Source organism: Ambystoma mexicanum, chromosome 7p (genome assembly GCF_040938575.1).
Source record: "Ambystoma mexicanum isolate Mex_15411 chromosome 7p, UKY_AmexF1_1, whole genome shotgun sequence".
NCBI lineage: Eukaryota > Metazoa > Chordata > Amphibia > Caudata > Ambystomatidae > Ambystoma > Ambystoma mexicanum.
Window position 1 is genome coordinate 99,203,287 of NC_090939.1, and position 16,779 is coordinate 99,220,065.

The 16,779-nt window shown below is 47.4% G+C and overlaps 1 protein-coding gene across 3 annotated transcripts in view; it reads left to right on the forward strand.

Annotated features, from left to right (window-relative positions):
* Window positions 1–16,779, forward strand: part of SIDT1 (SID1 transmembrane family member 1) — a 737,146-nt gene that overhangs the window by 365,311 nt on the left and 355,056 nt on the right. For all 3 annotated transcript variants that reach the window (XM_069635864.1, XM_069635865.1, XM_069635866.1), the window contains 2 exons: window positions 2,121–2,217; window positions 14,406–14,477. In XM_069635864.1, coding sequence (XP_069491965.1) covers window positions 2,121–2,217; window positions 14,406–14,477 — 169 coding nt within the window. The remainder of the gene's footprint in view (window positions 1–2,120; window positions 2,218–14,405; window positions 14,478–16,779) is intronic.

Below are 16,779 nucleotides of genomic sequence, written 5' to 3' on the forward strand. Positions count from 1 at the left end.
GGAGGTCTGGTCGAGGGCACTCCGCTCGCAGGCGTTGCCTTACCTCCTTGTCAAGAGCCTTTCGCAATCTCAGTGTCATATACTGCGCCACTCTGGGGGATGGCTGCCAGTCTGAGGACCTCAGATTCCGATAATATCCGGGTCAAACATGTCCTCTTGATCCTCTTCGAGGTGCTTTTCTTTGCTGGCTCTCTTCCCCCCGCTGGGTCTCGGCTCTTCCTCCTCTGTTACTTCCTCACCTTATTGCGAGGATAATTCCTTCTCTGGTGACTCTTCCTCCGAGCCTGGGTCCTCCTCTCCATCATATTCTTCCCCTGGAGGGGGGTCGTGAGGTGTGGCACTGCCTGACGATGCAAGTACACTTCTTTGAGCTTAGCGAATGCGTCGGCTGCCTCCGGGGTCTTTTCTCTCACCCCTTCTGATGAGCCCTTGGGGTCGCAAGAGGATTTTCTCTTTCGGGCTTGATTACTCCCCTGAGTCCCTGAGTTCAGGGGTCTTGTGGGCGTGCGAACAGTCTCTTTGGTGCCTACTCTGGGCTGGGCCAGGATTGCTTCGAGGGTCTCCAGCCCCTCTTGCAAGGGTTTCACTCCTTGCGCCACTGCATCAACCAGCGAATTTCCCAGCACCTCCTTGAAGCTGCCGGCGAGGTCCAGAGGCTGTTCCTCCTTGCTCCACTCAAATTCCGACATTTCAAGGGGTTGCTGTGTGCCTTATACCTGAATCAGGTGTCGCTGCATGCCCACAGCTTGGTTAGATGCCTTTATTCATATATTGTTTCATATATATATATATATATATATATATATATATATATATATATATATATATATATATAATAATTTTTTTTTTAAAGGCCAAACGTGCTACTCTTTCCACTTACTAGTGGCTAATTGCCTTTCCACAGGCTACACGCCTGCTTGCAGGGAGACTAGCTGTCTCTTTCGTATGGGCCGTTAGTCCGCTTCTCCGATGGTTCAGTTGCTGAACGCCTGCGTTTTCGAGCGGCGTGCATTTGAAAATTAACTTTGCTTTTATTGATTATTCAATAATCCCCGCCCGGCCCGGCATGAATCTTCTCCTAAGTCGCTTTCTAAATGCGACCGTTCCGCGCTCTGGCTCTCCTAATACGTTTCTCTCCTACCCAAAGGCGCTCCTAATACGTTTCCTCCACTTGGAGGAGGAACAGCACTGACGGTCCGCGAGGCCGAGCTGAGCCTCTAGTGTGTTGAGTATGCGGCACAGGGCTACGCACCTAGCGGAACTTCAACTTGTCCTCCGCTCTACCGCACGCTGCTGCTGCGCTATAATGTAAACGTTCTCTCAGCGTGATACGCTAAGCGATTAAGCTTATACATCTGCATACTAAATAACCATGGATACTCCTGCTTATTACATATTCTCAATGTGTCAACTTATATAATAATATCTCTATGTAGTTCTGTTTTACATAGTGTCATTATCCCCCTCCTACTATTCTATATACACTGAAAATCAATGTCAAACCGGAGAGGTGATTAAAATCCACTTAACTTGCTGAAGAGCAGTAACAGAAGAGGAGGATCTCAGGGACAGGATGTGGTCATAGCTGAGCTGGACTGGAGATGGACTAAAGAGACTATGGGGATTGTAGTTCTCAGAAGGAAAAGTCACTTTAGACATTTTTCAGTGTTTTGTTATTGGTTTGTTGAAACTGCTGAGGAGTAGTAATAAAAGAAGTTGAAGCATAATGCTTGCCTCCAGTCTTGTCATAAAGTTAGAGTCTGCATGTGTGAGTATAATGCACATCAATGTGTGGGAGCATATACCAGACAGCGGCCCCGCCTGTATCTGAGCACACACCCTCTGCCACACTGTGTCGGAGCATAATACACAAACTGCCCCTGAACCTGGGTCTGTGTAGAACCCACATATGTGTTTTTCTTAAGCCCAGTCTTGTGTACGTGTTTGGGGGCCTGGGGTGTCTTCAGTTATTTCGACAGTATTGTCGTTGTCTGTTTTCTGTTCTTTCGATAATGCCTGCCTTTATCCCTCCTTGGCCCGTTGTTACTCCATGCTGTCTGCGTTCGCCCTGCCTGGCCTCCGGTCTCCAATTTTTATGCCTGTTTTTCTCTGCTTTCCAGAGGTCCGACTTCCCCAGTGGGCAGTTCTACGTGGTGTTCGTGATCAAGCCTGAAGACTATGCGTGTGGTGGTGGGTCGGTGCCCGACTCCCAGCAAGGTGAGGCTCTGGGCACGGGTCTGTCACGGTGCGGGTCCAGGGGCCGCTACAGTGATCGGTTCCTTACAATATTGTCCAATAAGTTTACCTGTGTGTTTTGTGTGCAACTAAGCTGATTTTATCACTCTCTGTAACTAGCGCAACAATGCCTTCGGGCTGTTGCACGCTTTACAAATTCAAATAAATAAATCTGTTTGTGAGGCCGCTCCGCGCCCTCGGGAAACCATTGGGTAGTTTAATGTAGCACGGGCCAGGCATGTGAATATCAGAGAAAAGCAGCAGACATCGGCTCATTTGCATTATTTTTTGCATGAATACAGGTGTTCAAAATCCGACCTTCTAAAAATTATGACGATGGAGCAATAATAGATGCTTTGGGTCCGTTTTACAAGATTAAAAATCCTTAAGGGGAAGACGTGCCCATGTAGTTTTAGCTAGCGCCTGGATGCCTAAGGGCGTTGTGGACTGCTATAAACCCCAAAACAAATAAATACATAAATAAATACATAAGCAAACATGCTTGCAAACAAAAAAGAGAGAGGCCCTCGTCAGGGGTACATTGCGTGGTTGGTGGTACCGGCTCTTGTCGCACGTGGTGCACCCTGGAAATAAGGCATTGGGTAATTCCTGCTGTGTTAGGAGTTAACATGCACCAACATGGCAGGTAAAGTTCATCTCCACTCAAGCGTGGAGGCTAAAAGGCTAATGTCTTAAAAAACCGCCCAGATGTTTCTAAAGCTCTGAGATGACGCGCCATATTCCCTTCAAAGCAGCAAAGAAGGCGTGTGTGCGCATGTAGACGACGCCAGTAGCGGTGCACGCTACACATCTTAGTAACAACATAACATATGGTGGCAACCCAAAGAGGGTCAAAAGCGGGCCTCTGTGATGACACCCGAAAACCCCCACCCACCCCCTCCTAATCACCTTCGCAGTGTAATGCACAAAAGTGCCAGGATAGACTCCTTTGTGTATTCTTACAAATGTGAATCTTGCTGTTGTCATCCGCCGCCGTAAATATACTATTTCCATGATCAAAATGAGGCTGGAGAAAAGAGAAACACTATGCAGGTGGAGTTCTAGAGCAGCTGCCCTTTTTCCATTCGAAATTCATATAATATGTCCAGTGCGGGAACACATGTACTGTGGCGCCTCAGCGCGAACGCCCGGAGCTGTCCAGGCTGCTGGCCCATGCTACCGGACATAGCCAACCGAGTTCCGTATACTGGAGAGGTCTGCAAGGGGAACTGACCCACGAAGGGTCAGGTGCTAGAGGTGAAAAGTGATGTGTGTACCAGTAGAGGTCTATAAGAGGAAGGACCCACGGCCCAGCCTTTCAATCCCGGGCCCCCATACCTAGGGGATGCCCCCTGTGACTCTGAAAAAGAAAGCTTCATAGATTTTCTTAAGTGCTCATAAAGAGGTTGGCGTCCCTGCTATTTATTTTATTGTGCACTTGTAAGGCGCTTATACATCAAGTAAATTGTGTTTCAAAGCGCCCACAGGGCAACGGGGAAGGAACGTGGGAAAGAAAAGCAAATATAACAATGAAAGATAGAGGCGGACCTACTAGGCCGTGTGAGCATTCAGAACATGCAAGTGCAGAGGGAGAGACTCAGTGAGGAAGTGGGGGGGAAAGTGCTAGGAGTACCAAAGAGGGAAGTGCTAGCGAGTGAGCAGCTGTTAAGTGACTAGTTGAGAGTGGTCACTTGCCAATAAATAAGTGCAGGCCTGTGGTGGCATAGGCCAGTAGGTGCCAAGGCAAGTGCTGGGAGCGGGCTGAAGACGATTGGGTGTGGGAGGCCAGGACCCAGGAGGTCACCAATCTCAGCAACTGTGGGGTTTAGCAGAGGAAAGGAAGGAGGAGGTGAAAAGGAAAGTTTTGAGGAGCATCCGGAATTTGAGGCGATCCGGCTGAAGACCTCGGCGGAGTTACAGCAGGCAATAGTTACAAATTAGGGGTTAAGTCCCACCCCTTTATTCCACGCAGGGCTGCTGCATTGTTACAATGGCTGTGCATGTTGCATCATGTCCTTGTTTGTGTTAGAGGACTGGGTTGCAGTAAAATTCCCACCAGTTAAGTAGCTGTCTTGGTTGTGTCATGAAAGTCATTACATGGCAAGTTGCTGTTTTGTCTCTGCTAGGGGTGGTGTGTCTGTTTGCGGGCTGTGCCTTGAGTCTTTGGGAGCGGTGAGTGGTATTGCTGGCTATGCAGGCTCCTCGTTGCTTCATACTCCGTTTCTCTCTTCGTGGTGGTCTCTGCCGCTTGATGACTGGACTGCTCTGGTGCGCGGAGCTAGTGGGTTGCTGATTTGCGAGTGGTCCTCCTACTCCGTGGCTGCCTCGTCCATGGTTCTGCAAGAAAGAGAAACAGTCCAGCACGCTTGTCTAGCGGTATGGGGTGAATCAAGGTGATACAGCCAAGAAACATACAGGCACTTGCGGCCGGGATAGGAGCTGGTGCCCTCCCAACTGTCACCTTCCCCTTCTGCCGTAAGAATGGCTCTGGCTTCCACCGTGTTAGGCCTCCCACCCGAGGCTGAGAAGGGCCATATCCCCCTTGACAAGACCAGGTTTCTGATCTCATCGCCCGTTCATTATAATGTATGCACCGCACAGCTGCCTCCCCAGCCGAAGTCCTTTACCCATGTTGCATTGGGTTTATCCTTCCCATTTCGTCTGCTAAATATTGATTGTGTGGTATGATATGAACTCCTGGGATACAAAACTGCACCAAATAAAACAGCTTGTATCCCAAAAAAAGTATCCGTTTTCAACTAGCCTTTTGCATTTGAAAACCTTAAACTAGACCCGATAAATGCATTTTTGGTGTTAACATATGCAGGTAGGATTATCCTACTGTAGGCAAGGGGACCCCCAAACATCAATCTAAAATGGGCCCCTAAAGTCGCTGGGATTGAGCGCCATAGGTCAAAGGAGATATGATATGATATGATATGATATGGAATTTATAACGTGCCTGTACACAAGTGTTTCTAGGCGTGACAAGATAAGGAGGGGAAAACAAAGGAGGACAAAATGACGATTTTACTAGGCCTTGTGACATTCAGATCGCACAAGTGCGGGGAAGGCGGAAGGGGAGAAGTGCCAGGGGGAGGGGAAGTGCAGCTAACTCACAAGAGCAGCCAGCGGCTGGCTCATAAGTGCATAGAGAAGGGACTGCAGGGTTGCAGATGCAGACCGTAGTGCTGGGGAGCCCGGAGGCTGTGCGACGGCAGCTGGACATGCATGCGCCTGGGCCCGAGTTCAGAGGGTGACCAGTGCGGAGAGCAGTTGGGTGCATCAGCAGGGGAGCGGAAGAGAGAAAGCAGAAGCGGAAAGGAAGGTCTTGAGTTGCTTCCGGAACCGGAGGTGGTTCTGCTTCAGTTTGAGAGAGGCAGGGAGGCTGTTTCAGAGGGAGGCCCCAGCCGAGGAGATAGATATGCCGCCAACTCTCTGCTTGGAAAAGCATCTGACCCTCAGAGAGTTGGAGGTGGATGAGCGTAGAGCTCGAGAAGGAAGATGTTTTGGAAGAGAAAATTGAGGATAGAGTGGTCTCAGGCCCCAGAAAGCGTTGTGGACGATGCAGAGGGTGTTCAAGTTGATCCTTGCAGCCACATGGAGCCAGTAAAGAGATTTCAGAGCTGTAGACATACCATCCCTGGGCTTGAGGCCAAGGACAAGCCTTGCAGTTCTGTTCTGGATAAATTGTTAAGGTTGTAGAGTAGAGGTAGGAAGATTTAGAAAGAGGATGTTGCAATAGTCCAGTCTAGAATGGACCAGAGCTCTGGAGACATTGAGCTTCGGGGGGAAATTTAGAAAGGGAAGAATACCTCTTAGGAGGTGCAGCTGATTGTTTGACTTCTTAGAGACGTCAGAGATGTGAGGAAAGAAGGAGAGGGTGGAGTTGAAGATGACACCAAGGTTCTTAACCTCACAGGAAGGAGCAGGAAGAGGGCCAAGAGGGGCAGCCAGAGAGAGAGAGGAAAGGGGGGAGTGGGTGTACCAATGAGAAGGATCTCAGTCTTACTGGCATTAAAGCAGAGATCATTGGCGGCACACCATTCCTGAATTGCGGCCATGCAGTCTGGTATTAGAGAAGAAGCAGAGGTGGCTGAGGAGAGCCTGAAAGAGAGCTGAGTGTCATCCGCATAACATTGAAAATTGGAGCAGAAAGCAGAGTTGCAGTGGGCAAGAGGTGCCAGATAGTTGTTGAAGTGCCAGGGAGACAGGTCAGGCCCCTGGGGAGCACCACAACTGGAGAGAGGGAAAGAAGAGAGGAAAGACCCCAGTAGGACCTGAGAGGGACGGTAAGTGAGAAAGGAGGTCAACCAGGCCAGGGCCTGATCAGTAATAGCAAGGTTGTTGCACAAGCGATTGAGCAGGATTACATGGTTGACCGTTTCAAAAGCAGAGGATAGATCGAGGAGAATGAGGACAGAAGGGAGATTAAAGTCAAGATTGGAGAGCAAGTCTTCACATGTTTTCAGGAGAGCAGTTTCCGTGCTTCTGGCAGCTCTGAAGCCAGACTGGTTTTCATGGAGGCAACCAACAGATTCAGTATGTAGATTAAGCTGGGAGATGGCTAGCTTTTACAAGAGTTTGCCCAGGAAAGAAGTGATGGTGATCGGGCGATAGCTGGAGAGGAAGGATCGGCTGAGGGCCTCTTTAGTATGTGTACTAGCAGAGGTCCGATGGGCTCAACAGATGGAGACGTACATTTAAAAAGAGACCGGTGTTTGAAAAGTGCTATAGGTTCCATAGCCATCAACATCCATGTCGTATCGTATTGCTTAGGTCTACAAGGTGGTGTGAGCACAAGAAATAGTGCTCAAGGGTACACAGTAAAACTAGAGCCGTTTATTCAGCAGAATAGAGAAGTGTTGATGTGTTTCCTAAAGGTGATATGGGGGCCCCATTACAAGTCACTGCTATCCCGCTGGTAATTCCAGCGGGATACTGGTGGACTACTGTACCGTCTCTGCCACCCGATATCCTGGTATTACCGGCATATTACGGGTGGCAAAGATGCCAGCAAATTCCTATGGAGTCCAAAAGGACTCCATGGGACGGGGATGCATCAATCACTGCCACTGGTAGTACCAGTGCCAGTGATTTCGGCAATTGTCTGCTGGTAGGGGCCCGAACTAGTGGAAGGTCAGGCCTGCCAGTAGATTACAGCCCCTACGGGCAGAGTTGGAGTTTGCCGGTCCAGAAAGGTGACGGTACACGTTGTTACTGGCCCCTTACGTCCAGACCAGCAAACTCATAATGAGCCCCCATGGTCTTTAATATTGCCAAGGTCCACTGGAAGGATGTTTCAGAGGTTTGCTGCATGGATGTCCCCAGAGCAGAAGAACCTAGCAACATTCATGATGCATATATACTGAAGTCTAAGAGGACTAACCAACAGTGGTCGAAGTGTATGAAAAGAAGTAGTGGAACTATGTTCCCTGCTGGCCTGCCCCCGCTCCCCACCTGCCCCATTGCCACACCCCCTCTGACACACAATCCAAACCCCCAAACAAACATTCCTGCTATTTATAAGCGTCAGCTTCTTCCTACCCTTTCATTTAAAAAAAAATATATATATTCCATAACGGTTTCTTGTTAAAATAAAATTATAGGAACAGTGAAACTTAAAAATAAAAAGTATAGGAGCACCGCTCCCGACCACTCCCACCCACTTCAAACACTGCTAACCGAGCATTACAAAATAATGCTTTGAATCGATAAAAGGGGACTCTGGCTTTAATAGGGATCCAGTGGAGGGCTCTATGAATAGGCGAGGTAGGTGCCATTTTCGGTAAATTCACCACAATGCACGCTGCAGCGTTTTGCAAGAGTTGCATGCAATGAATCATTGCTTTGGGGTACCTGCATAAAGAACACTGTAATAGCCCAGCCTTGAGCCCACGATAGCCCCGGCTGCCGCAGCACTATGGCACTCTGGCAAAAGTGGCCTGATCTGGCGAAGCAACATCTGCTGAAGATGAGTTGAGCGGAGTGCATGAGTCACAGAAAGAGCAGCATCAAGGAAAACCCTGCGCGCCTTTACTACAGGCTGGGGTTTCATCACGTGTCCTTACGTAGGACATTCTGAGCAGGGGATATAGTGAATGTGGACTGGTGACCAGAATCAAGGTTTTCCCGTTATTCCGCATCAGTGTCATGCACTAGTCATCTGTGGTGTGCAGTGATGCCAAACCACAGCAGAGTCGATGCCTGCCACTGCTGACGCATCCCTGCCATACCCTGAATATCATGGACGTGGCTAATAGAGATTTTCGCGGCAATGCAAAGCTACACGGCTGCGCCAGCGAACAGATGGCAACAGCTTGACGTCATAATCTGCGGCCCGGTTAATGGACTTGTTTGCTTTGGAGGAAGCCATTAGGGAGTGGCGTGTTTGCACGCGCGCGCTTTTACAATCATGTTGGTACAGCACGCACCTGCAGGAAGAGCCTTGTTGTGCTGTGAGGCCAAATGTAAACAGCTTCCCTCTCCCGCCTCAGGCCCCGAAACTCGCTGCCCTGACGCTCCCTTAGCGCCAATTTGGATCTGTTATCCTTTCGCCTCGCTGCGGCCTGCACCGTGTCCAGAGGCATTTTCAGTCACAGAAGCAGATTTAAAACTGTGGTTTTGCGGGGTCTTTACAGAGGTTACATCTAACTCCAAGAAGTAGGTTGACCAGATTTAATAGGTAAAAAAAACGGGACAGGGCAACTAACGTTAAAGTAGGACTAACTCTTGAAAGTGGCTGTCAAGGCACTACACTTCAGTAGTGGTTGGAGGAGAAGGGGGTTTAAGTTTTATTGTTCAAATAAACAAATATTATAATTAATGTATCACAAACTAACACTATCTTAAATTGTAAAATGCAGTTTTTCTTCTGCGCGGGATTGTGCATTCCTGCCCGCACGCTATGAAGATCTGCTACCAAAAAGCGGGACCACTGCAGTTTCCAATGGAAACCTAATCTTGTGAAAGGGGAACAGAGAACCAAATTCCGGTTCGGTCCTGGCAATACCGGGACGTCTGGTCACCCTACCAAGAAGCACTGTTCGAAGGGAGCGGTTGGGAGCGGTGCTCCTCTACTTTTCGAAATTAAGGTTTACTGTTCCTATACTTTTATTTTAAAAAGGAACCGTTACGGAATGGTTTCGTTTTAAAATAAAAGTGTAAGAAGAAGTTAAAAACTCGCACTTTCAGTGCACTACACTTAACGTTCCCTTAAACAGCACCTCCATGTGTTTGGGTGTTTGTATTGTGTGCGGGTGGGGGCGTGGTGATGGGTTGGTGTGGGTGCAGGCCACCAGGGAACACAGTTCCACTACTTCTTTTCACACACTTCAACCACTGCCAAGAAGGCGTTTAGAACTGTGTGTATGAATAGTCCAACGAGGAAAAGCGCAATATTAATGATATGATATGGCATTTATAACGCGCCTATACACAAGTGTTTCAAGGTGCGACGAGGCAAGGAAGGGGACAGAGGGAAGACAAAGACAACAATCTTACTAGGCCAGTTGTCATTGAGATCACGCAAGTGCAGCGGAAGGGGGAAGCGGGAAGGGCGAGGGGACTGTGCAGTACATGGGATCAACAATATAAAACAAATAGAATAAATAACAGCAATAAATAAAAGTGTGGCCAGCTGGTGGCAAGTGCAAGAGTAAGTGCAGACATCAGGTGTCAAGTGCTGGTTGGGGACTGTAGGGATACAGAAAACAGTCTCCAATTGCGGGGTTTGCCAGGGAGGCAGTGCAGGTGTGCAGGTGTGCAACTGGCGAGGGAGGGGACCTGGGCCCGCGATCAGAGGCTGGCTAGGTAACCAGTGCAGTTTCAGCCAGGAGTTCAGCAGGGGAGAGGAGGACAGAAAGCAGAAGAAAAGAGGAAGGTTTTGAGATGCTTCCGGAACCAGAGGTGGTTCTCCTCAAGTTTCAGTGAGGCAGGGAGGCTGTTCCAAAGGGAGGCCCCAGCCGAGGAAAGAGATCTACCACCAACTCGTTGCTTGGAGAAGCTACTGACCCTGAGGGAGTTGGAGGCGGATGAGCGAAGAGCTCGAGAAGGAAGATATTCAGGAAGGGAGAGTTGAAGGTATTCAGGCCCAAGGCCCCAGAAGGCCTTGTGGACAATGCAGAGGGTGTTGAACTTCCTTGCAGCCACTGGGAGCCAGTGCAGAGATTTCAGTCCTGGAGAGATACAATCCCTGGGCTTGAGGCCAAGGACAAGTCTCGCAGTCCTGTTCTGGATGAGTTGCAGAGGGCGGAGACTAGAAGCGGGCAGATTTAGAAAGAGGCTGTTGTAGTAGTCCTGCCTATAGAGAAACAGCGCTCTGGAGACGGTGAGCATCTGGGGGAAGGAGAGGAAAGGAAGAATACCTCTGAGGAGGTGCAGCTGGTAGTGTGACTTCTTAGAGACGTCAGAGGTGTGAGGAGAGAAGGTGAGTGTGGAGTCGAAGATGACACCAAGTTTTTTAGCCTTGCAGGTGGGAGCAGGAAGAGGGTCAAGAGAGGCCAGCCAGAGAGGGACATGAAAGGAGGAGCGGGTGTGCCGATGAGGAAAATCTGTCTTACTGGCATTAAGGCAGCGATCATCAAACAAGGGGGTCATTGGAGTCAGTCCGTAGGTCGTTTACCGCAGAAAGGTGCAGCCCTGGTCGAAAAACGGAGCTTTCAAATTTCCCTGTCCTGTTTTTACCGTTGGATTCTGGAACTTGATGTTTTTCTTTGCCATTCAAGCCAGGACTGGATGGCCTTCTCACTCAAGGACACGGGAGATTTGAGAACGCTGAAAAAAATAGCTTCTACTTGATGCAATTTCTACTTCATGCAACGTTTTAGAAATTGGACTATATGACCAGCAGTGGAAACTAAAAAAATGCTATTGGCTACACAAAAATACCAACTGAAATGATGTATTTATGTATTTGCTTATTAATGTTACTGTTAATTAATGGCCACCTTTAAAATCCCGAAAGTAGTTTCTATGTGCACCGTAGAATAGCCTGGCATAGTTGCTATAATTTATATTTGTTTTGCAGTTTTCTTTATTGCAACCATGCCCCCAAACGTGTCAGAGCTACGTAGTTATAAAGCCTTCTTATGAATGTTTGCATCACGTTTGCACAGTACAAACGTAACTGGGAAGCAACAGAGCGCTGTACAACAAGGGGAAACAATAATATGCATAGAACATTAAGGGTATAGTTGGAAGCAGGGGTGGAATTGGCCCAGAACAAGGCAGAACTGCACTCCAGCAAAATGTGTCTTGTTGGAGAGTGGTTCCAGCCCGAGGTCCTATTCCCCTATCGGAATCTCCAATAACTGCCCCGGAGTAGGGGATGCCTCTGCCATCCATCAGGAGATTCTTAGCAGGGACATAGTGACCAAGTCACCAACTCTGTGCCAAACAGCCCAAGCCTCACATAGGCACTGTCCGAATTCGTACATGTGTCTTGTGATTTCCAGATGCTCTTTATGTTATGGTGAGTATTGTGACAAATGAAACGACCAGAGATCCCAGTTTCCCATACTTCCTCTGAACGGTTTCATGCTTAAATCACTAGCACAGACCTATTTAGAATATCAAGTTCTGGGGTCATTCACATGTTCCCAATAAGCTGGCTGATTTTATGGAAATCCCCAGGAGCCGGCCCCTCCTGCACGTGGCAACCAACTGCACTTCATTTGATACATTGAGATCTGGTGCTGCTTGACCTGGGCTCGGGCCCTGCCCCTCAGACCGCCCCCTCCCCACCGACGCAAAAGGGGTTGGGGAGTCCTAAACTGCCCATTTCCAGAACTGATAGAAGGATATCAACATCTAGAGAGGGGATACAGAGGGTTTTCAGGCAGAGGATAGAGGCTAGCGAGGGCAAGATGGACCCAGTTGCACATTATCCTTCTGTGAGATGTTCTCTGAAGAGAGGCGTCTTTAGCGCTTCTCTGAACTGCAGGAGAGGGGGATAGTCTGATGTCAGACAGAATGTTGTTCCAGATTCTCAGTGCATTTTTGCAGAAGGCTCGCTTTCTTGTCCAGTCGAGGTGTCTAGTGTTGTGTTGGCGACCAGTGATGGGAAGTGTGTCGGCAAGGTAAACAGGGGCCTTGGTGCTTGGTGCCTTATAGGTGTTGTAGGCCGCCTTGGTAGTGATGTAGTCCTTTACATTCAGCCAGTGTCGTTCCATCTGTTTTGGTATTATATGGTTGCACCTCCTCAGTCCTTTAATGGGACTGGCCGCTGTGTGCACAGTGCGCTTATGTGGGCACCAGTGTGCTGCTGGGGCAGCAACAAATTGGGAATTGACAACATCTACGAGAGAAATGGCAAGTCCTGAGACAACGGTCCTGCATCCAGCTCCTGGAAGGGGGGGCTTTATATTTGATGGGAGGGAACGTTGGTACCATGTAGCTTTACTCCTCCTGTTGGCGTGAGTCTTGAAGGAGATGTTGCAGTCGATGCAGAATCCTGTCATTTTGGCATGGTTTGTGGCTTGGGCGATGAAGCCATCTAGTCTGGTCTGGATCCGTTATTGATTCATGTTGTTGCTAAGAAGGATGCATTGGGTGGGTTGATGAAGGTGAGTGGTGCCGTCTTCAGATACAGTTGGGTGTTGTCAACTTGTTGATGCATCTTGGTGTCTCTGTTGGTAGCGACTGAAGGTGACCGTTGAAAGGATTCTTTTGATTAATGTTTTGTTTAATTTTGTATTCAGAGTTTGTATTGTGATTGTTGATGAATTTTGTCTTGTTTTATCTTTGTGTATAGTGGTGCTTAAATGTGTTAAAAGTCAATTTTTGGCTACTGCACAATAAAAAAATTAAAAAAAAAGATTTATCAGTGGTGGACGCCACTGGTCGACTGGGTGATCTTCTGGTGCCCGTCTGGATACACTGGTGTAAAGTGGTCACGTAAATCTAGAACAGGGTGTCTGCAGTTTGTGGTTCTCCCGATGTTTCAGACTACAACTCCCATCAGCTCCAGCCAGCATAGTCAATTGGGAGGGGGGTCATGGGAGTCATAGTCCAAAACAGCTAGACAGCCTCCGGTTGCAAGTCCCTTGTCGAGGATTTTTTTATCATCGCCTTGTGGTCCATAGTGTTGAATGTTGCTGAGAAATAGATCAGGACTAGGATACAGGAGTCTCCCTGGGTCAAGATGGGAAAGGAGTGAGGGCTGTCTGTTTGTGCGTTGACTATGCTGTGAAGCCCAATTGATAGTCGTTCAGGGGTCATGTTGTCGACACTCTCCTGCAGTTGTATAGCAACAGTTTTCCGACTGATCTTTCCTATGAAGTGCAGCTAGAAGATCGGTCTGTAGTTGGTGCGGTCAACAAGCTCAAGTATGGGTTTCTTCAGTTGAGGGAGGCTCTGTCCAATTTGGAGTGCATCAGGGAACATGATATGATATGTTATTTATAATGCGCTTAATACCCGGAGGTTTCTAAGCGCCGGCCCGGGGATCAAACCTTTGGTGCTCTGTGTCGTCTTGCTTCCAAGGAGAGCATGTTGCCCCTGAGCTACCCTCCCAATGCCTTGGTTGAGCAAAGTGCTGGGGAATTTCATGAGGATATCCTCTTTGTAGGAGGTAGCATTGAGGACAGCCAGGATGTTGTTAGGTCCAGGAGGGACTGGGGGTTTACAAGAATCTAAAGGTCGAATAAATGTGGACTGAGGAATGATATGTAACAGAACAACAATGAAAGATTATAGCCAGTATATGTTGTGTTGGAATAATAAGAAAGTGTTGGCGGGGCTCCTATAGAATTGGGGGACCAGTGAACATCGTGGACTAAAGTTGACATTGACTTCCCTTAGGAATCTGGGACCGGACATTTTAGCCAGCCCAGTCTTGAGGGTACCTCCTGCGCAAGAGCACTTGGGTGTATCGCTGTGGAAATTACACAGTTCCGGCCCACACAGCGTAAGGGAAGCACCAAGTACAGCACCCATAGAAGCACTAAGAGACCTACACAAATGTGCACATAGAAACATGTACATATAGAAAAACGCACACACGCTCCCTTTTCGCGTGCCCTCTCTCTTTGCATCAAGTGATCCAAAGTCTGGTTTTGATGTGAATAGTCCCCCCGGTTCCCCATGTGGCTCATCAATTAGCTCACACGTGAGGAGTTTGTCTGTTGACTACATATCATACCTTCTTCTCTGTCTCTTTCTCTCTCTAGGAAAGGGAAACCACACCTGGAACCTGCAGCGGGTCAAGCATCTCCAAGTCACCATTGTTCCCTCGATTAAAGGTCAGTCGCATGGCTATCGCGTCGAGCTCTGGCAGTCAGAACGCGTCAACTGAGGATGTTTGGGAGTGGTGGCCAGGGATCAGAGCAGTGATGGTGCAAGATTAGGTGGTCGCCCACGAAGCCAACAGCAGCAGTGGACCCAAATTCCCCCTTAGAGCTACAAGGTTTTCCCATATGCCACAGAGTGTAGCCAACAAAACCTTAGTTTCACACGAAGTAGAAGAAACCCAAGTCTATGCTGGTTCGGTCCCGATATCACCTTGTAGGAGTTGCCGACTGTGGATAATGTTGTATGTCTGGCATAGTTGAACAGTTTTGCGACTGAAGCATTGCATGCCGCAGGGACGGGGGTGGGGCTAATGTCTGGCATTGGAGTGTGACGGGTTGGGGAGGGAGGGTTGCGAAGGAAACTGGCTGTTAAAGCGCCTATGAATGAAACCTCCATTATTAGCAATACTTGGAATTTTGGATAAAAGGTGTTATTAGGATGTCTTGGAAGAGGAGGTGCACCAGTGAACATAGATTTTGTTGGGGAACCCAAATTGTAACCATGACTTGGTCAAAGTATTTGGTTTTAGATCTGCCACTTTATCTGCTAGTGCCTCACTTCCCTTATCTGTTAGAGATCAGTGACTTAATAAAAGTAAACCCCGGGCAGAAGAGTAATGGTGCAACTTCTAGATGCAACAGTCTTGGGATCCGGGAGAACAGCTGCTAAATTGTTGTATGTTCCACTCCTGCCCTGGAGGGCTGTAATCCAGCCAGGTTTTTGGGGATAACCACTGACTCATGTACTTTTATATTAATCGTAGGCGTTCCTATCTTGCAGGGATACTTTCAAAGCTGAGGTTGAATTCCTCCCTGGAGGACTGTAGCTAGCCTCCATTTTAGGTAGAGGTGCCCCCGGGGGTCCATGTTTCCCAGCAAATCTTTCCTTCCCAGGAGTTTTAAAAAAGCCACAGAAATTGCAGTGGGCTCAGAGGGCCTCTGATTTTCCCCTAAGAATGTTCTTGTTAAGCCACATAACATGCTATTTTATTGGGGTATCAAACCAAATAAAAAAACAAGGCTGAAAAAACACATTTTTGGTCGATTTCTTTTATTATCTTATGGTTTATGGTTTATAAAACCTTTACAAAACACAAGGTAAAAGTTTACACATTTCATAACATTACATATCTTCTTAATAAAAACAACATAGCCATTTTCATATACCTTTGAAACATTAAGAAACTCAAAACTGAGAATAACACAAAAGGAAACTCAAAAATATAAAACAAGTATAAAATGATCACAGTGTTTGCATCACCTTATCAATAAAAATGTCTAAAATATCCTAACTTAATATATCCCAAACATGTAAAAAAGTTAAAAAAAAATAAGGGTAAGCAGTTCGTTGATTTCAATTCAGTCGATTTAAAAAAGGCTGCTACCGCTAACGTGAACCAAGAAAAATTGGACAAATGTGGCACACCCTATTAGTGCGGATATAAGAATGTAGGATTGTTGCCTAAGTAGGAAACTTAAGGGATGTAAGAAATAGATATGAGGTGCAGAGGAGAGATAAGCAACCTTGACACCTAGGTTGCACCAGGTACTAAAGAACAAACTAAGTTCCCAATTTGGGAACTCACGTCCCCTGCACACTTTCTAATATCTGGAATACCAGACCAACAGTTAGATTGTTATTTAGACAGTGTTTCTAATTGCATTTAAAGGGAACCTGTGTATTAAATCAATTTAAAAAACGACCAATTATTAAAGAAATCAACGTTCAATCAAGTTTAGTCACAAGAACCAATCTTCATTTTTATTCTTGATGTTGAAGCTGCGGATGGCCCAACGCGTTTCGAATGGTACAACTCTCTTCATCAGGGGCAGATCAATGTTTCTAGAGAAGGATATATACAATATTTACATTAGAGTGATGCTTCCATCAAAATCATAGAGGAATATTCATTTCAACAAACGTCAATTGGTATGTCAACTGATTGACTGGGCATTATTTAGGCTGAATGTCCATAGTTCAAAGTGCAGTGCCAACAAGATATCATGGAGTACCATTATGCATGGTGTTAAGCATACAATAAATTGTATATTAATGAGACAGATATGGATACTATAGATTCCCCAGAGAACAATGAAAGTGATAGCTCTAACCTTGTGCTTTTCTATAAAAATTACTCCAAGAGCAAATGTAGCACGTCCGGGTCTGAGCTCCCGGACAGTTGTGGAGTTCTGTCTAAACGTGTAAAGGGCAAACTCATATCTGAAAAGAGGGAGTAAAAATAAGTGGCAGCTA